Source organism: Puntigrus tetrazona, unplaced genomic scaffold (assembly GCF_018831695.1).
Source record: "Puntigrus tetrazona isolate hp1 unplaced genomic scaffold, ASM1883169v1 S000000004, whole genome shotgun sequence".
NCBI classification, from domain to species: domain Eukaryota; kingdom Metazoa; phylum Chordata; class Actinopteri; order Cypriniformes; family Cyprinidae; genus Puntigrus; species Puntigrus tetrazona.
The window spans coordinates 77,234-98,721 of NW_025047684.1; the positions used below are offsets into that span (position 1 = coordinate 77,234).

Here is a 21,488-nt window from a genome sequence, read left to right on the forward strand (position 1 = left end):
ATCCAAAAGATTCGTAATGGTTTGACCTAGCCAGACCATGTGTTTATTATGCTCTGTCCTGGCACTAATACCGTGGATACACTAAACTGCACATTAACCTACTCAAAATAATAATTTCATAAGCGATAAAATATAACAATTTATACTACCCGAAGAAGCGACATGGGAAAACCTCCCTGCGGGAGGGACTGACAGAGCCGGAAGGATGGAGGGACGAGGAAGCTAGAGGAGTGGAATCCTGAGGCGACGGATGGTCGACGGCCGACCAAGGCGTAGCTGGAGAGACGATGGAGCCTGGTGGAGCTGGTGGATTGACGGAGCACGGTGGAGAGGAGGGAGCTAGGAGCCTAAGGGAAGCTGACGGGTCTACAAGCCGAGGTGGAGTCTGGGACTCGGAGGCGGGACGATGAAGCGAGGGATCCTTCACCCACGGTGGCGATGGAGACTGGCAGACCCGTGGCGAGCTCCAGGTGGAGGGCAGAGGATGAGTGCAGGGGCTGCTGGGATCCATTGACGACGTGTAGCAAGGGTGGGAGGTGGGATAACTTGAGGCTTTGCACGAGGCGCGGGCACTGGAGGCTTTGCACGAGGCGCGGGCACTGGAGGCTTTGCACGAGGCGCAGGCACTGGAGGCTTTGCACAGGCGCGGGCACTGGAGGCTTTGCATTGCAGGTGGCCATCTTGGGAAGCGGCGCTGGGCAGGCGGCCATCTTGGGAAGCGGTGCTGGGCAGGCGGCCATCTTGGGCAGCGGCTCGGGAAGGTGGCCATCTTGGGCAGCGGCTCGGGAAGCGGCCATCTTGGGCAGCGGCTCGGGAAGGCGGCCATCTTGGGCAGCGGCTCGGGAAGGCGCGCCATCTTGGGCAGCGGCTCGGGAAGGCGGCCATCTTGGGCAGCGGCTCGCGGAAGGCAGCCATTACTGGAGTTGCTGCCTCCAGGTGAGGGGCCTGCTACTGAATTTATAGTCCTCAGACAGGAAGTTGTCGCAGAGGAGTGAATGCAGATCACCACGAGGTCATGGCTCCCTCTGCTGGCTTGGTGACACTTACAATACATTATGTTTATTAATCTTCTAAAATTTAAAAATGAAAATCTATTAGGACAAAACCAGTCTAGTCTGTATGTACAATGGATGAAATATATTTAATCTATTAGCTATTATTTTTGCTAAATTTTCATTTCCAAGTTTAATAATGCAATAGATGAAGGCTAAGTCTCATCTCTACCCTCTTTTAATACTAGTGAAATATTAGGGGTGGACAATGTGTCAGGAAATTTTTGGGTTTCAAGAAAATGAATGAACATCCTGAGCAAAAGCAGAGCCAGCTCTCCTAAATACTTCTTATACAGTGGTAAATTTTCATGATTTTCCTTTATAAATCATTGGTTGTCTGGATAAGAAATTTCAGTTAAATATATCATATAGGAGACAAACACTGTGATATTTGAGAAGTGATATGAAGTTTATATGATTTATGGAAAGTGGGCAAGAATTATTTAAACTAAATTAGCCATGTGCATAAAATTAGGCACCACAAAAGAAAAAAAAATAACTCAATATTTTGTGCATCCTCCTTGTGAGGGACCGAGAAGTCAAGTACAAGAAACACCAGTATTTACTAGAACACCATCATTTACTAGAAAAAGGCCTTTAATTAAACTCAAATTAACTTTTCGTCACACCAGGAAGCTGCAGTGCTTGGGCCTGACGATCATCGCCACACACCATCGGTAAACTTAACTCAAAATAGAAACAAATGTAAATAACACATACAACGCAACTAATTTGTGTGCACTCCAAATCAGCAACAATGTATATTATGTGTTATAAATGAAACATATGGAAATTATAAACCATGTATTGCTTGTGTGAATATTAAATGCAGTTGATAAGGAAAACAGTTAAACTAAGCTTAACCATAAATTAATAAACATGATTTACAAAAGTGTGTTGTGTGTGTAAAGGTGATACAGCCATATTACCACTCAATGTGTGGCCACCACTTGGGCCGTCACACTTCTTTTGCAGAAATAACAGCCTCTAAACGCTTTTTATGGCTTCCAAATAGCTTCCCTTCTGGCAGAAGGTATTTTGGACCATTCTTCTTTACAAAACATGTTCAGTTCAGTAAGGTTTGATGGTTTCTGAGCATGGACAGCCCGCTAAAAATCACACCACAAATTTTCAGTAATATTCAGGTCTGGGGACTGAGATGGCCATTCCAGAACATGTTCCTCTGCATGAATACCTTTAGTATATTTTGAGCAGTGTTTAGGGTCGTTGTCTTGTTGAAAGATCCTGCCCCGGCACAACTTCAACTTTGTAACTGATTCCTGGACATTGTTCTCCAGAATCTACTGATATTGAGTGGAATCTATGCGACCCTCAACTTTAACAAGTCCCTGCACTGGCCAAACAGCCTCACAGCATGATGGAACCGCCACCAAATATAGGTAGCAATTTCTTGGAATGCTGTGTTTTTCCGCCATGCATAATGCCCTTGTTTTTGCCCAAATAACTTTATTTTAGTTTCATCAGTCCATAGCACCTTATTTCAAAATGAAGCTGGTTTGTCCAAATGTGCTCTAGCATACCTCAAGTGACACCGTTTGTGGCGTGTGCAGTGAAAATTATTTGTCCATACAGCATTTCCTTGTGTAAAATGCACTGAATAGTTGAATGATGCACAGTGACACCATCTGCGGGAAGATGATTTTTGGAGCTGGTCTGTGGGTTGACTGTGACTGTTCTCACCATCATGCACCTCTGCTTATCTGAGATTTTTCTTGGTCTGCCACTTCAGGCCTTAACTAGAAGTGTGCCTCTGGTCTTCCAATTCCTCACAATGTTCTTCACAGTTGAAACTGAGAGCTTAAGTTTCTGAGACAGCTTTCTGTATCATTCCCCTAAACCATGATGTTCAACAATCATTGTTTTTAGGTCATCTGAGAGTTGTTTTGAGGCTCCCATGTTGCCACAATTTAGAGAAGATGCAATGATGAGAAACACTTACAATTGGCCTCCTTTAAATACTTTCTCATGATTGTATTCACCTGTGTATGGAGGTCAAGGCTCACCGAGGTTACAAAAACCAATTTTGAGTTGGAATAATTAGTGCTAAAGGCATTGAAATCAATAAAATGACAAGGGTGCCTAAATTTATGCATGTGGCTAATTTTGTTTAAATAATTCTTGCACACTTTCCATAAATCATATAAACTTTAATTCACTTCTCAAATATCACTCCCGAGGATCGCCACCTTAACGTGGTGGAGGGGTTTGAGTGCCTGAATGACCCTAGGAGCTAGGTTGTCGGGGCTATATGCCCTGGTAGGGTCTCCCAAGGCAAACAGGTCCTAGGTGACAAGCCAGACAAAGAGCGGTCCACTTCACCCTATGGAAAATAAACATACCAGAGTCGCGACGTCGCCGGTATGGCGCAGCCGGGCCCCGCCATGGAGCCAGGCCTGTGGCTGGGGCCGGCATGCGAGCGCCTGGTGGCCGGGTCTTGCCCCACGGGACCCGGCCGGGCTCAGCCCAAACAGCGACGTGGGGCCATCTTCCCGTGGGCCCACCACCTGCAGAAGTAAGGGATGCCGTCAAGCTGAAGAAGGAGTCCCATCGGGCCTGGTTGGCTCATGGGACTCCAGAGGCAGCTGACAGGTACCGGTGGGCCAAGCGGACCGCTGGCCGGGTGGTTGTGCAGGCAAAACTCGGGTCTGGGAGGAGTTCGGGAGGCCATGGAAAATGACTACCGGACGGCCTCAAAGAGATTCTGGCAAACCGTCAGGACGCCTCAGGAAAGGGAAGCAGTGCCCTGCCAACACCATATACAGTGCTGGTGGGAACCTGCTAACCTCGACTGGGGATATTGTCGGACGGTGAAAGGAATACTTTGAGGACCTCCTCAATCCCGCCAACTCGTCTGCCACTGAGGAGCATAGGCCGGGGACCTGGGGGACTCGACCATCACCCTGGCTGAGGTCACTGAGGTTGTTGAGAAACTCCCGGTGGCAAGGCACCAGGTGTGGACGAGATCCGCCCGGAGTACCTCAGGTCTCTGGATGTTGTAGGGCTGTCTTGGCTGACACGCCTCTGGAGCATCGCGTGGACGCGGGGACAGTGCCTCTGGACTGGCAGACCGGGGTGGTGGTTCCTCTTTTAAGAAGGGGGACTGGAGGGTGCTCCAACCATAGGGGATCACACTTCTCAGCCTCCCTGGGAAAGTCTATGCCAGGGTACTGGAGAGGAGAATCCGTCCGATAGTTGAACCTCAGATTCAAGAGGAACAATGCGGGTTTCGCCCTGGACGTGGAACACTGGACCAGCTCTATACCCTCTCTTCAGGATGCTGGAGGGTTCCTGGGAGTTTGCCCAACCAGTCCACATGTGTTTTGTGGATTTGGAGAAGGCATTCGACCGGGTTCTCGTGGTGTCCTGTGGGGGTGCTCTGGGAATATGGGGTTAGGGGCCCTTTGCTAAGGGCTGTCCGATCCCTGTATGATCAGAGCAGGAGCTTGGTTCGCATTGCCGGCATTAAGTCAGACTTGTTCCCAGTGCATGTTGGACTCCGACAGGGCTGCCCTTTGTCACCGGTCCTGTTCATTATTTTTATGGACAAGATTTCAGGCGCAGCCGGGGCCGGAGGGGGTCTGGTTTGGTGCCCACAGAATAGCTTCTCTGCTTTTTGCTGACGATGTTGTTCTGCTGGCTGCATCTGGCCAAGACCTACAGTGTGCGCTGGGGCGGTTTGCAGCTGAGTGTGAAGCAGCTGGGATGAGAATCAGCACCTCTAAGTCTGAGGCCATGGTTCTCAGTCGGACAAGGGTGGCTTGCCCCCTTCAGGTTGGTGGGGAGTTCCTGCCTCAGGTGGAGGAGTTTAAGTATCTTGGGGTCTTGTTCACGAGTGAGGGAAGGATGGAACGAGAGATCTACAGACGGATCGGTGCAGCTTCTGCAGCAATGCGGTCGCTGTACTGGTCTGTCATGGTGAAGAAGGAGCTGAGCCGCAGCTTAAGCTCTCGATTTATCAGGTCGATCTGCGTTCCTACTCTCACCTATGGTCATGAGCTTTGGGTCATGACCGAAAGGACGAGATCCGGATACAAGCGGCCGAAATGAGTTTCCTCCGTAGGGGTGGCTGGGCGCTCCCTTAGAGATAGGGTGAGGAGTTCAGTCACCGGGAGGAGCTCGGAGTAGACCCGCTGCTCCTCCACATCGAGAGGCCAGCTGAGGTGGCTCGGGCATCTGTTCCGGATGCCTCTCGGACGCCTCCCAAGGGAGGTGTTCGGGCATGTCCCACCGGGAGGAGGCCCCGGGAAGGCCCAAACTTTGCCATACCATTGTATAATTCAATACAAAAAACCGTCTGGCCCTGCTGCCTTCCTGTTAAGGAAAGTTTTTATAGCATCAACAGTCTCTTGAATAGTGATGTTACGATTTAAGGCCTCACTAGCAGCAGTTTAGGAAGATTCAAGGGCCCAAGCCATTTAGAAATGTCTCCCTTGCTTTACAAATTCAAATTCAAATTTTATTTGTCACATACACATACATACATGGTATGACATGCAGTTTTTACAACCGCTCCAGCGTCGAAATAGAAAACAAAAATACAAAAAATAAAACAATAAAAAAATTATATATATATATATATTGTGACGAAGGCCCCGAGGACCCATCAGCGTTGCCCTGGGAACAAACCTGGAACACCTGCACCAGCCACTCATCGACGGATTCACCGCACCTGGAGCTCGCCAGCAGCGGACCAGATAAGCCCGGCCAGGCGGCGACTTCAGTGAGCCACGAGACTCGGACTGCACGCTAACCTGTTGTCTCTTTCTTTGTCTCCCAGAAGCTACAACGTGGACGGGCCTGCCTGAGCTAATTCCCCTATTGCCTCACTGTGGACTCCCTCACGTTTCTGAGCACGGGAAGCACCGAGAGGCGACTCACCGCTGCACTCACCAGACTCACCACTACCGAGGATGGGACCGGCGGGATTGAGCACGCGTTGGCCCCGCTGCTGTCAGGAGAGCCCCAGCGCGCCTTACTTCAGCATGCCGGCCGACCTGGCGAATGTGTATGATGACCTAAAGAGGGAAATCTTGGGCAGGGTCGGTCTGTCACCGGTCTGCGCAGCCCAAGCCTTCAAGAGTGGGTCTTCCAGTCTCGCCGGCCGGCAAGAACCCAGGCCTGGACGGGACACCAACCCCGCCATTATCGTGGAAAGGGTGGTGATAGACCCGGCTCCTGCGGGCTCTCCCCGGAATTATCGCCAGGCGGTCGGTATGAGAAACCCCAAGAACGCCCTGGAGTTGGTTGATGCGGTCGAGCTGGCGGAAGCCGCCCAGCGTCGAGAGGCCGGGAGTGAGCGCCATCTTTTCCCGGAGGGTATCCCAGGAGCGACGCGCGCCGGAGGGCACCCGGCGACCGATGGATGGAGAGGGCTGCAGCCTCCACCGGGAGCTTCCCGCGCCGCACCGGAAATCCCCATCGGCCTGAATGGGCGGAAGTTCAGCGCCCTCCTTGACTCTGGCAGTACCATCAGCCTGGTTCAGTCCCGCCTCCTACCCCCACGCACAGAACCGCGGAAACGGCTGCCACTAACCTGCGTCCACGGGGACACCAGGAAAGTTTCCACCCGCCTCATCACCGTGACGACCGCAGGTGGAAGCTGGCCCCTGGAGGTGGGTCTCGTGCAGGACCTGCCGGTACCGGTCATCCTCGGGCGGGACTGGCCGGGCGAGGAGGTGCTGCACACCACGACACAGCCTGTCAGCCCCGAAGCCCTTGCCGGAAGAGGCTGAGAGGAGAGAAACTGCCGCCCTGCCGCTCTCTCCTAGCATCGGACAGCGGAAGAGATGGTGAGTCCCCTCCTCCTACAACTAATGTTTTCTTTGATGTGTTCCAACAGGTAGTCGGAGGGGGCTCGTTCGCCGGGCTCAGCAGGACGATGACCGGCTCAAGAATTGCTGGAACCAAGTGCATTTCATGGATGGAGAGGAGACGCGGCCCGGCCCCATCCTCTTCCCCATTTTATTGTGGAGAACGGCCTACTCTATTGTGTCGCCCAGCGGAGGGGGAGAGAAACGGCTCCTGGTGGTGCCCGAGGAAAGTGGACACCATTCTGGAGCTCGCCCACGCCCACCCGCTGGCAGGACACCTCGGGCCGCCAACACAATCAAGAGGATCCGGACCGTTTCCACTGGCCGGGCTCGACGGAGACGTGAAACTGTTCTGCCAGGCCTGCCCCGAGTGCCAGAAGACCACCCCTAGTCCACTTATCCCGCTGCCCATAATTGAGGTGCCCTTCGAGCATCGGGATGGATCTGGTGGGCCCGCTGTCGAGGTCTGCCCGCGGCCACGAACACATCCTGGTGATCGTGGACTACGCCACCGGTACCCGAAGCCATCCCACTCCGCAAAGCCACCGCCAAGGCGATTGCCCAGGAGCTCTTCACCCTGTCCACCAGAGTGGGGATACCCGGGAGATACTGACCGACCAAGGCACCCGTTCATGTCCCATGTGATGGCCGACCTCTGCCGGCTGCTACGGATCCAGCAGCTGCGCCTCAGTGTACCATCCCCAGACGGACGGACTTGTAGAGCGTTTCAACCAGACACTGAAGCAAATGTTGAGAAGAGTTGTCTCCGAAGACAAACGCGACTGGGACCAGATGCTCCCCTACGTCCTCTTCGGGGTGCGAGAGGTGCCCCAGGCCTCCACCGGCTTCACCCCATTCGAGTTGCTGTTCGGCCGACAGCCGCGAGGCCTGCTGGACGTGGCAAAAAGGCCTGGGGAGCAGCAGCAGCAGCCGGATGCCCAGAGGTCGGTCGTGGAACATGTTCAAGCCATGTGGGACCGGATTGAATGGGTGATGCCCCTCGTGCGGGAGCACATGACGCAGGCCCAGCAGCAGCAACAACGGCACTATAACCGCTCCCTGCACAACCCCGGGAATTCCAGGTCGGCGACCGGGTCATGGTACTGGTCCCCACCAATGCATGCAAGTTCCTGGCCACCTGGCAGGGCCCATATACCATCCTGAAAAGATTGGCCCGGTTACCTCACCGAGTCTGCCAACCAGACCGTCGACGACCGAACAAATATATCACATTAACTTGTTGAAGAAGTGGGTGGGGACTAGGGAACACCTCTCCGCACTCACCATTCAGGAGGGCCGGCCGCCGACACCAATGCCCTGCTCGCCTCCCGCACAGAAGACGGAACTCCAACATCTGGTCGGTCAGTTCTCAGATGTGTTCTCGCCCACGCCGGGCAGACTAACCTCCTCCAGCACGAGATCCGACCCCTCCGGGCGCCATAAATCGGCAGCGGCCCTACGGATCCCTGAGGCTCGCCGGCGAGCTATTGAGGAGGAGGTAAACCAGATGCTGAAGTTGGGGTGATCGAACCATCGACGAGCCCGCACTCACCTCAGACCCTGTCCTGAGAGCCCCGGACTCGGCTGCCTTCCTGCTACAGACGGATGCTTCTGATGTGGGTCTGGGAGCCGTGCTGTCCCAGATCCAGGAGGGTGAGGAGCATCCGGTCCTTTAAATCAGCAGGAAGCTGACCCCAGCCGAGAAGAACTACGCGCGCGGTCGAGAAGGAGGCCCTAGCTGTCAAGTGGGCAGTCCTGGAGCTGCGGTATTATCTCTTGGGCCGGCAGTTCACCCTACTCACCAACCACGCACACCTTCAGTGGATGGCCAGGGCCAAGGACACAAACGCCAGGGTGACCCGCTGGTTCCTCGCGCTCCAGGACTTCCACTTCGACGTGCAACACCCGCTGGGGCAGCTAACGCCAATGCCGACGGCCTATCTCGGATGTGGTCGGCTTTTGCTGGTCTGTCAGGGTCACCTCCCACCCACCCCCAATTTCCCCATTACTACATTCTGCTTCTTCCACCAGGACCAGGACAGCGCTTGGGGGTGGTGGGTGTGACGCAGCGCCCCGAGGACACATCAGCGTTGCCCTGGGAACAAACCTGGAACACCTGCACCAGCCACTCATCGACGGATTCACCGCACCTGGAGCTTGTCAGCGCGGACCAGATAAGCCCGGCCAGGCGGCGACTTCAGTGAGCCACGAGACTCGGACTGCACGCTAACCTGTTGTCTCTTTCTTTGTCTCCCAGAAGCTACGACGTGGACGGGCCTGCCTGAGCTAATTCCCTATTGCCTCACTGTGGACTCCCTCACGTTTCAGAGCACGGTAAGCACCGAGATGACTCACCGCTGCACTCACCGGACTCACCGCTACACTCACCGGACTCACCGCTGCACTCATCGCACTCATCGGACTCACGAACTCACCGCTCACATACCGTGTATTGTCTAATAAATACACCCTCCGGGAGTTTCAATTCACCTGTTTCTCTTGTGCTTCCCTCTGCCTCGCATATATAAATATATATAAGAATATAAAATATATATATAAAAGAAGTGTGCAAAGTATAAAAATAAAATATAAAGTATAAAGTGTAAAGTGGCTGCTGTGAATGTCCAATGTAAAGTGACTAGTGCAAAATTGTCCAGTGTAAAGTAAAGTGAAAAGTATCTGGGGAAAGAGGGGTGAACATGAGAGTCCCGGTAATTAGGTGCTGGGTGTTTGCTGGTTTAGACTCCGAATGGCCTGCATGGAAGAAGCTCCTCCTCATTCTCTGTGTTTGCCTTCAGTTAACGGAAAAGCGCTTTCCTGAACGCAACAAAGAAAAGAGTATTATTGGGATGGCTGAGGTCTTTCATGATCTTCCTGGGCCTGGTACAGCACCGCTTGTTGTAGATGTGCTGCAGCACAGGGAGCTCAGTGCGGATGGTGCTCTCAGCTGACCACTCAGTTATACATGTGTATAACTGTTCATTATATTACCTGAAACAATAATTTATACTTTTAGGATTCACAATAATGTCCCCAGCTTTTACCTAATTTCATGTATAGCTTTATTAGCTTGTAAGCTCCTCAGCTGTTGAGTCAGCATTTATGAGGTTTATCCCCTAACTCAAAACCTGTCCAGATAGTATATTATTATATTTGTACTTTAACTTAAAGATATTCTGCAAGGTGGAAGGTCTAGAAGAAGTTCTATAAGAGGGTTCTAATTTAGATAATTCACAGTCTATTTCTGAAAATTGCCTCACCCCTGACATCTTTGTTAAAGGGCAAACCAGCAAGCCTAGCCTTCCAATCACTGAAGGAAAGATTCACATCTGCCCCTATCTTGAAACACCCTGACCCTGAACATCCCTTCATTGTGGATGCATCAGACTGTGGTATTGGGGCGATTCTATCTCAAAGATCCTCAGAGACAGGCAAGGTCCACCCATGTGCATTTTTTCCGGAAACTCACTGCAGCACAATGCAACTATGATGTTGGAAACAAAGAACTCCTTTCCGTAGAGTGTGCTATAGAGGAGTGCCAAGTGAAGTGTTCTTCACTCGTTTCCAGTTCATGGTGACCTACCGGCCAGGAATAAGAACAGCAAGGCTGTTGCGCTCTCCAGACATCATGATCTCCCCACTGAAAGTTCCGATCCAGATCCCATTCTCCCATTCTCCCACCAGCAGTTATCCTAGCCCCATTATCATTGGATATAATGGATATAATATAATATAATCTCAATTCCTTAGCACATCCAATATGACGCAAAAATTGATGATATAACAGAAACTATGCACTCTCTTTTTCTAGCAATTTAGATACAGTTGCTTCTTTGCACTTAAAAACATGAAAGAAAACAATCTGACTCCATGGTATAATGAAAACACACACACCCTAAAGAGAGCAGCCCAAAAAAAGGCGCAGGTGAGAGAAACTAAATTAGAAGTATTTTGTATTGCCTGGCGGAGAGTATCCTGTCATACAGAAAAGCATAAAAAATTGCTCTTTTAGAAGAAAACAAACACAATCTCTTTACTTCTAAAATTGATAACATCAGAGATAAAATTGTAACTATGCAGCCGTCAACTACAGTTTCACATCAGTTAGTGAGCTATAGGTCCCCTGAGGAAAAATTACATTCTTTCTCTATTACAGGAGAAAACTTGTACAAACTTGTTAAATCATCTAAATCAGCAACATGTATGTTAGACCCTATTCCATCTAAACTATTAAAAGATTTGCTTCCAGAAGTCATAGATCCTATTTTGACCATTATTAATTCATCATTGTCATTAGGATATGTTCCCAAAACATTCAAACTGGCTGTAGTTAAGACTCTTATTAAGAAACCACATTTTGATCCCAAAGACTTAGTAAATTACAGACCAATCTCTAATGTCCCTTTCTGTCAAATATACTAGAAAATGTAGTATTCTTACAACTGTATTCCTTTTTAGAAAAAATGGTATCTGTAAGGATTTCCAATCAGGTTTTAGACTGTACCATAGTACCAAGACTGCTCTCATTTAGAGTTACTACTGACCTGCTTCTATCGTGGTTTTATCTCGTTATTCGTGCTATTAGATCTTAGCGCAGCATTCGATACTATCGATCACAACATTCTCTTGGATAGACTACTAAAACTAATGTTGGCATTAGAGGACGTGCCTTAGCATGGTTTAAATCATATCTATCTGACCGCTATCAGTTTGTAGCACTAAATGAGGAGGTATCATATCACTCACAAGTGAAACATGGATTTCCTCAAGGCTCAGTGCTAGGACCGTTACTTTTCAACCTATACATGTTACCTCTGGGAGACATTATCAGGAGACATGGCATTAGCTTTCACTGCTATGCTGATGATACTCAGCTTTATATTTCAGTGCAGCCTGGTGACAGACACCAAATTGAGAATATAACAGAATGCATAGTCTATATCTAAAACTGGATGATGAGTAACTTCCTAATGCTAAATTCTGAAAAAATGGAGGTGCTAATAATTGGACCTAAAAACGCACATATAATAATTTAGAACACAGTCTAACACTTGATGGCTGCTCTGTTAATTCTTCATCATCAGTTAGAACCTAGGTGTGCTGTTTGACAGCAATCTTTCCTTCGATAACCATGCTTCCAGCATCTGTAAAACTGTGTTTTTCCATCTTAAAAATATATCTAAATTACGACCTATGCTTTCATTTTCTAATGTAGAAATATTAATTAATGTGTTTATGACCTCGAGGTTAGATTATTGTAATGCTTTATTGGGTGGTTGTTCTGCACGCTTGATAAACAAACTTCAGTTAGTCCAAAACGCAGCAGCTAGAGTCCTTACTAGAACTAGGAAGTATGATCATATTAGCCCGGTTCTGTCAACACTGCACTGGCTCCCTATCAAACACTGGATAAATTTTCAATTCTTATTAATTACCTATAAAGCCCTGAATGGTTTAGCTCCTCAACACTTGAGCAAGCTCTTATCACATTATACTCCTGCAAGTCTGCTGCTTTCTCAAAACTCTGGCCATTTAATAATACCTAGAATATCAAAATCAACTGCGGGCGGCAGATCCTTTTCCTATTTAGCACCTAAACTCTGGAACAATCTCCCTAACTCTGTTCGTGAAGCAGACACACTCTGCCAGTTTAAATCTAGATTAAAGATACATCTTTTTAATTTAGCCTACACATAACACACCAACACACTTTTATTATTCAAATCCGTTAAAAGGATTTTTTAGGCTGCATTACTTAGATTTGCTGGAACCGGGAACACTACTCCTACAATACGATGTACTTGTGACATCGTAAAAGAATAGCATCTACGCTAATATTAGTCCTGTCTCTTTCTCAATCTGCTTTCACAGTTTGTATCCAGACAGCACACAGAGATTATGTTCATCAGAGACCAGAACATCTAGATGCGCCCCGTGGACCAATCACCAGATCCTGATGCACACACACTTACACACACACACTAAGTCATTTACACTACCTGACACAGTTGTGTTTAAAATTGAACTGGAAGTTAAGTGCTGGGCGTCCGGTCAGAGGAGAACTGACCCCAACTGAGTCTGGTTTCTCCCAAGGTTTTTTTTTTCTCCATTCTGTATGCATGAGGTTTTGTTTCCTTGCCGCTGTCGCCTCTGGCTTGCTTGGTTGGGGACACTTAACTTCTAGTGATTATCGTTGAATTGACTACAGAGACCGTCTCTGCATTTAATAAGAAATTGGTCACTCTCGCCATTATACATCCCTGTCATTATACTGTACAGTGCTTTGATGCAACCTGTGTTGTTAAAAGCGCTATATAAATAAAAGTGATTGAAATTAAATGTTGCACTTAACTGCTCAGCAATGCTTGATATGTCCATGTTCATTAAAGGATTACAAATGAATAACACGCATGGCTCAAGCTGACCCAGGTCACAAAACCTGTTCTCAAGTTCTTGTCCAAGTCTTTCTATGACCTGAGAGAGTACAAAAGTATTGTCTTTCAGCACCATCTGCACAGTGGGAAAGTGCAGCACCTTTTTTCTCTTTAAATGCACAGAGAAAATGCTCATCTTGGCTTTAAATGCATTTAAAGCACTTATCATATCAGCAACCATCTTACCTTTGCCTTGCAACTCACAGTTCAGACTGTTCAGTTTCTCAGTAATGTCAGTTAAAAATGCAAGGTCAAGTATGCAGTCAGTGTCCTCCAGCAGCGAGGTGTCTTCCCCTCTGGACTGCATGAACTCTTTGATTTCACCCAAAAGTGATAAAAAACGAAGCAGAATTCATCCCCTGCTGAGCCATTGGATTTCTGTGTGTAGTAGCAGGTCACCATATTCAGCTGACAGCCCCTCCAATAGTACCTTGAATGTTCTGTGCTGTTTAGCTTTGGAACGGATGCTGTTTATGATCTTTACAACGGGAGTCATCACGTGATCAAAGCCAATCACTTTTGCACATAAGGACTGCTGGTGGATGATGCAGTGGTAATGCAGAAAGTTTGGGAACTCTGTGTCACCTTTACAGTGAGCAATGAATCCTGCGTGTCGGCCGATCATAGCAGGAGCCCCATCCGTAATCACTGATACCAACTTCTCCAGCGGAACCTTTTTCTCCACCAAAAACTCCTTCACCACATTATAGATGTCCACTCCTCTGGTAGTTGTCTTTAAGGGCAGTAGTGTCATAAGTTCTTCTTTTGTGGAGAAATCATCAAACGCCATCCTGATAAAGATCATCAGCTGCGATGTACTGCTGCTGTCCACCGACTCGTCACACTGGATACTGAATCAGATCACGGTCCAACTGGTCGCCAAGTTCGCAGACATCGCCGACACTCTTTTTACCATTGTAGATGCACTCAGTTGAACATCAGAGAGAGTGGAGATTACATCATTACATTGCTATCGCCACAGTTGCCCTGCAAATGAGACACACTCAGGCTCCTTTAACAAATGGTAAAAAAAACTTCTACCTCCCATTCATCGTGAAAATGATAGGTTTTTTCTTTTCTCTGCCATCTTTTTAGGGGACAATCACCACGTTTTTGCAACGCCACAAACGCTACGTTTTGGGCCTGTGCACAATACTGACTCTTGAACTATAATAGGTCAGAGTTCACTTATATTAATTATTAGAATAATAATGTATTATCATTTCCAGTTCTTGTGTAAGTGTGGTTTAAACGAGAATAACAAAAAAATAAAATAAAATAAATAGATGCAGCTCACTGTATAAGTGCATTATTTGAGCTAATTTTAGAACAGGAGTACAGGTGACTCACATGGTCCTTACAGATGACCTGGTTCCCACTGGAACTGTGTTGGCGACCCCTGACCTAGAATATCAAAATCGACTGCAGGTAGCAGATCCTTTTCCTATCTAGCACCTAAACTCTGGAATAATCTCCCTAACTCTGTTCGGGAAGCAGACACACTCTGCCAGTTTAAATCTAGATTAAACGCACTGACACACTTTTATTATTCAAATCCATTAAAGGATTTTTAGGCTGCATTACTTAGATCCACTGGAACCGGGAACACTACTCCTAAAACACAATGTACTTGTGACATCGTAAAAGAATGTCATCTCCGCTAATATTAGTCGGTTTCTTTCTTAATCTGTTTCACAGTGTGTATCCAGACTAGATGGTGGATCAGAACCCAGAGATTATGTTCATCAGAGACCAGAACACCTAGATGCACTCTGTGGACCGATCATCAGATCCTGATGCATACACACACACACACTAAGTCACTTACACTATCTGACACAGCTGCGTTTAAAATTGAACTGGAAGTTAAGTGCTGGGCGTCTGGTCAGAGTAGAACTTGCCCCAACTGAGCCTGGTTTCTCCATTTTGTATGGATGGGGTTTTGGTTCCTTGCCGCTGTCGCCTCTGGCTTGCTTTGTTGGGGACACTTAACTTCTAGTGATTATCATCGAATTGATTACAGAGACCGTCTGTAATGAGGAGTCTGAAGCGTTCGGATCCATTCGCGAGCTCTTTAATGAGAATAGTCAAACAGGCAAGGTTCGGTAACAATAGCTGAAATAACCCAGAGCAGGCAGAGTCGAAAACAGAGTCAGGCAATGGTTGAGGCAGGCAGACAGAATCAGAGTCGAGGTACAGGCAATAGGTTGATGGGTAGGTAGCAAACAATTGGCGAAACAAAACACGAAACAAGCTCAAACACAGGAAGACAACGATAGTACAAACGCTTAGAATTACCAGCCAGAGCAAGGATAAGACTTCGCAAAGAGTTCTGGCTGGTTGCATCTTAAATAACAGTCTTAACAAGGTACACCTGGGCAGGTAATTAGAGCTGGAAAGAGGCATGATGGGAAATGTAGTTCCGGGACTAATATTCTGGGAGGGTTCCTCTGGTGGCCGTCGGAGAGAGCCACGGAGGCGCGATTCATGACAGAGCCCCTCCCTTTGAGTGGCTCCTGGTGGCCGTCGGAGAGAGCCACAGAGGCGCGGTTCATGACACTGTCTCTGCATTTAATAACCAATTGTTCACTCTCATCATTATACATCCCTGTCATTGTATTATTCTGCTTTATACTGTTCAGTGCTTTGATGCAACCTGTGTTGTTAAAAAGTGCTATATAAATAAAAATGATTGAAATTATTGAAGAAAACCGCTTTAGCCCTCTTCTAAAACGTTTTTGGGATATATGGATTACCAGAGGACATTGTAAGCTATCGAGTAACTCAATTCACGTCCCAAGTCTGGCAAGCATTCTGCAAACATCTCGACATCAACATCAGCCTCACATCAGGTTACCAACCAATCAATCAATCAATCAATCATTTTTATTTATATAGCGCTTTTAACAACACAGGTTGCATCAAAGCACTGTACAGTATAATGACTGGGATGTATAATGACGAAAGTGACCAATTTCTTATTAAATGCAGAGACGGTCTCTGTAGTCAATTCAACGATAGTCACTAGAAGTTAAGTGTCCCCAACCAAGCAAGCCAGAGGCGACAGCGGCAAGGAAACAAAACCCCATGCATACAGAATGGAGAAAAAAAACCTTGGGAGAAACCAGACTCAGTTGGGGTCAGTTCTCCTCTGACCGGACGCCCAGCACTTAACTTCCAGTTCAATTTTAAACGCTGCTGTGTCAGGTAGTGTAAATGACTTAGTGTGTGTGTGTGTGTGTGTGTGTGTGTGTGTGCATCAGGATCTGGTGATCTGTCACAGGCGCATCTAGGTGTTCTGGTCTCTGATGAACCACAATCCAATGGCAAAGTCGAATGTTTAAACCAAGAAATTTGGTGGTACCTGCGGACATATTGCAGCCGAGAACAGAACGTATGGTCAGAATTCTTATCATGGGCAGAATATGCCCAGAACTCTCTCAAGCATTCTTCTACTGGACTTACCGTGGTCAGGATAACCATCATCCATCCCAGCTGCCGATGACTGGATCAGACGTAGTGAGAGGGTACGGGACAGTGCGCACTCCAGCAAGCCGTCAGGAGTCAAGAGATTCAGGCCAATAGACAACATTGCCCACATCCTCCCTACCAACCTGGACAATAGGTCTGGCTCTCAACGTAGGACATCAAGCTGCGGCTACCCAGCAGGAAGCTCAGCCCAAAGTATGTCGGCCCGTTTAAAAATTCTACAAAGAATAATTGATATAACATACAAGCTTGAGCTTCCTGCTAACTACAGAATCTCTCCATCCTTCCATGTCTCCTCCTGAAACCGTTGCACCCGGATGCTATCCCCGGTCAAAAGAGTCCAGATCCACTGCCTCTGCTGGACGTAGCTCTGGCGTATAAGGTGAACAAGCTGTTGGACTCAACGCAGAGGGGGTCAGCTCCAATATCTGGTGGATTGGAAAGGTTACGGACCAGAGGAGAGATCGTGAATTCCCCTCCGAGAATCACTGAGGGGTTGCTGGACCATTGGAACAGTAAACTACAGCTTAAGAGAAAAGCCCTGAAGCTCTCTCTCCAATTCAATTAACACATATCATAAACAACAAAAACCGGTCATATTAATTGCTTCAGTCAACTGCTGAGTAAGTGGCACGTACCAGTGCATGTCCAGCCTGCATACATATAAGTTATATTCAAGACAGCGTCCCAATGAGTGTCTCCACCTCTTCAGGTAAGGAAAACAGCTTGTCAATAATGCCGTGGGTGATGCGTAGTTGATTGCGCCCAACAGGCCAGGAATAAACTTTGTCCGAAATTCTGTAGGGTGCCCATTCTCAATCTTCTCAAGTAAGCCAACAATTTTAATGTTTTGCAACCTGGAGCAAGCTTCTAGGTCAATTGTTTTTTATGACAAAGGGCTTCATTCTCTGATTGTATTTTCACACACTTCTGCTTGACTTGAGAGAGGTGATGGTCAAAATCCGCAGTAGCATTTTCAACCTCCTTGATTCTATCCCGAGGCTCACTAAAGATGCCTGAGTGGACGCTAAAGATGCTTCAGATCAAATTGGTCTGTCATTGTTTTTGCTCATATTCTTTATTGCCAAAATAATACTGCTAGATTGAGCTTCAGACTCGACACCAAACTCTGAGACTGATGCCTGTTCTGCCATCTCCAGCAGCGACTGAGTAGGAGGATCATTTAGTGGTTTATCCAATTTCTTTACCTTTCGTTTTTAGGCTTTGTCATTGTATAGATCTTTACTAATCAAAGTTAGGTAATGATAAAAGTGAAACCCAGTAATCACAAGAATGACCAAAAAATATAAAATATAGAGAGGTGCTTCACTAAAACACATCTACTCCATTCGGTACTCACTAGCAGCCCCCATATTTGTAAAGTAATACCTGGAATGCTTCATTGTTTAGTTCACAAAAAGTAATGCTTAGTCCTTGGACTTACATCTAAGTGTGTGGTCATGCGCTAAGTAGGAAAAATTCAGAACATTTTTAAACAGAAAATCACAGAGAAAGAAAACAATAGGTTAACAAGAAGAATTAAGAGTTATGAATATGTTAACAAGAAGAACTAGAAGAGTTAAGTTTGCATGATGTTCAAAGTAAAGTTTTATGTAAATGCACTGTGAAAGTTTTAAATAAAGTGACTTTAAAAGAACGTAGTAATACAGTGTCTAAATTATGGCGTTAAACCTGTTTTAAGGGTTTTATATAAACCACCAATTGAAAAGCGCATAGTTGATTTACAGAGTTTTACAGTTTCTGCAAATGTTTTTATACATTTGCAGAAATATATAACAGTATATATAATAAAGTATAACAGTGTTATACATCTCAATATATCAAGTTATTGTTAATTTTGTAAAATGAGGGACACAAATTTTCAGTTTTTTATAATGTTCAAGATGGTGTGATCTGTAAACAGATCTGTGATCTGTTTAGTTTTCTTGATGTTCTTTTCATTAAGAGCTTGCAGTGTCTTTTTGTTCCACTTTTTTATTCTTGTCCCTAAGTATAGTGTGGCAAAAAGAATACAAAGTCAGTTAATTCATTTTTTCATTAGAAGGTAGATATGGACAACAAAACTGTTGCAATGTTGACACTGTAGCAATCTGTGTACCAATCCATCCTGTGTACCAATGTCATTCTTCATAATTTTTTCTCATCTCAACATGACAAATATTTGTTACTACACTTGTAATAACATTGCTACAAAACAATGTTATTACTGAGCTGGAGCAGTTAAAAGCAGTGCTCTCTTACTCTGCTCTACAAAACAGTCTGCAACACAGATTTTTTACCCAAAAAACGGCCTCTGTTTTTAGTCCTTATCTCATGTCCTGAAGAGAAGACCTTTGTTTGTTAATTCCTGTTTAAGTCATAGGGCTGCCAAGAGAAATTCTGACAAACTAAATAAAATTCCATTCTTTAAAACCAAAATGGTAATTATAGGGTTGGTTATATGGGCATTTTCTAAAAAGAGAAATACAAACATAACCAAATTCTTAGTAGAGTAGTAGATTCCAAACCACAAATACACACTTGGATCTGTTCATTCAAGCCAGCTGTAAACACTCAATTGTAAATGATGATCATTAGTGGATTTTTACCAATAATGATAATGTCTCGGTTACGTTTGTTATACCTCATTGGGACCAATCTACTTCAAGTGTATTAACATGAGCCATTAAACACTGGTAGCTCTAATCGCATCCAGCTGCAGCTGATCACAGCGTGAGTATAAATGAGCAGCAGGTGCAGCGCATAATCAGGCTTTTGCTGAGGAGCCGAGCAAGTGATCCTGCCACTCAGCACCAAAGCGATGGGGCGTGACGTTTCCATTCCCTTCTTCAGTCACATCGGATGGCCGATGAATTCCTACCAAAATGATATGGACTTCCAGTGTCCTGTGGGGGCCTCCCAAACCCCCTCATTTTGGCATAGGCCAGGGCTCAACCACAAGAAGAACCTACTGTTGATAGAGCTACCCATTTAGTAAGACTGGAACACTGGGGAATGTCCCACATACATGTGGAAGTCCAGCCTGCCCGTAGGAGGTCTCAGAACGTATACTCATATAGACAATATTTTAGTGCATATGGAAAATTTGAGGTGATTGAACCCTCTTGAGGTGGCAGAAGGTCTGCCAGGGAAACGCGGGGCTCTGAGGCTATACTGTGGAAAAACACACATGAAGTCCTCTTGGGTACTTCACATGGCTCCCAGCCCTCTACTGGTTTTCATGGATTCATCAAATGAGGGCCTGGCGCAAGATGAGGGGATAAAGGAGCTTGACAGCGTCTACTGTATAGACACTCTGGAGTAGTTCACAAACCGACCCCAAACTGGACCTCTCTGTGCCTCTACCCGTTTGAGGTGAGGATACCGTTTGTGCCTCTACCCGTTTGAGGTGAGGATACACAGGAGGATACCGTTTCCACAAGAAGGCTATAGAATCTGCAAGAAAGTTAGCACGACTCTGATTGGGCAGTCCAGGGGATCTTCTCAGGGAGAAAAACCCCACTCTGCAAACAGGCTCCAATTCAAAGCATTGACACTTCTGAATGTTTCTGAATGCGCTCTTACTTCTGAAGAGATGGTGTCAACTACCCCTTGAGGTAGGTCACTTAGAGCCTCTGCATCCCGGGGGTTTGGGAGGCTCCCACAGGACACTGGAAGTCCACGTCATTTTAGTAGGGATCCCAATTCATTGGCCATCCGACGCGACTGAAAAACGTCTAACGACTAACGTCACAGCAAAAAGTCTGAATATGTGCTGCACCTGCTGCACATTTATACTTAAGCTGTGATAAGCTGCAGCTCATGCTAATCTTCATTGGCTCGTTTTAATACACTCAAAGCAGATTGGTCTCTCGAAGCGAGACCCCAATTTGTCTGTCATCTGAAGTGACCCACTGAAAGTAAACGGAGGGAAGGTTTGACTAACACAGGCCAGTTAATCAACCAAAAATTTAAATGAAATGAAAAGAAACATGACAAACCAAGTAAAATTGTCCTGAAAAAACCTGATGAAAATTCTTATGAAAATGTTCTGTAATTTTTGTAAATATATATTAAAAATAAATATTCACATTATATATTAAATTAGAAGTTATTATTATTTTTATTTTACATGGGTGATAAATGTTGGAATGATATATAGAATCTATAGAAAGAAAATGTGTTTATCTATATGTGATCTTTATATAATATAAATATCTAAAATTATTTAGAAGGAAATGAAAACAAAAGAAATCAGAATGGAGGCAAATACATTTTCCCAGCACTGTATAACAGTTGTGTAGGCTACTTATAATTAAGGCTAATCTTGTTCTGATGTACTAAATGTAAAAACAAAACAAAACAAACAAACAAAAAATGAAACGCCATGGAGTATTTTTAAGAACTATGAATTTGAGATAGTGTATTATTATTATTGACAACTTTTACATTTTACATTTTTCTCTGTCAGCAGGACTCCCAGAGGTACTACTCCTGGCGCAGTTTTGGTCCAGGTGACAAACGGACACAGGATCTTTGGGTGGATCTTGATTCAATGCATCAAGCACCTGATCAAGGAGTGCACGCTATTCTATCCAACACACACAGACAAGCATCGGTGAGATAACCACGCAGAGATATTACGAAAATATGCCCATGACTTATATGGGCCAAATAAGCTC

The 21,488-nt window shown here is 46.2% G+C and overlaps 1 protein-coding gene across 1 annotated transcript in view; it reads left to right on the top strand.

Moving 5' to 3' along the window:
* Positions 1–21,488, top strand: part of LOC122332132 (plexin domain-containing protein 1-like) — a 108,584-nt gene that overhangs the window by 12,965 nt on the left and 74,131 nt on the right. The window contains exon 5 of the mRNA XM_043229425.1: positions 21,278–21,424. Within this exon, the coding sequence (XP_043085360.1) occupies positions 21,278–21,424 (147 nt within the window). The remainder of the gene's footprint in view (positions 1–21,277; positions 21,425–21,488) is intronic.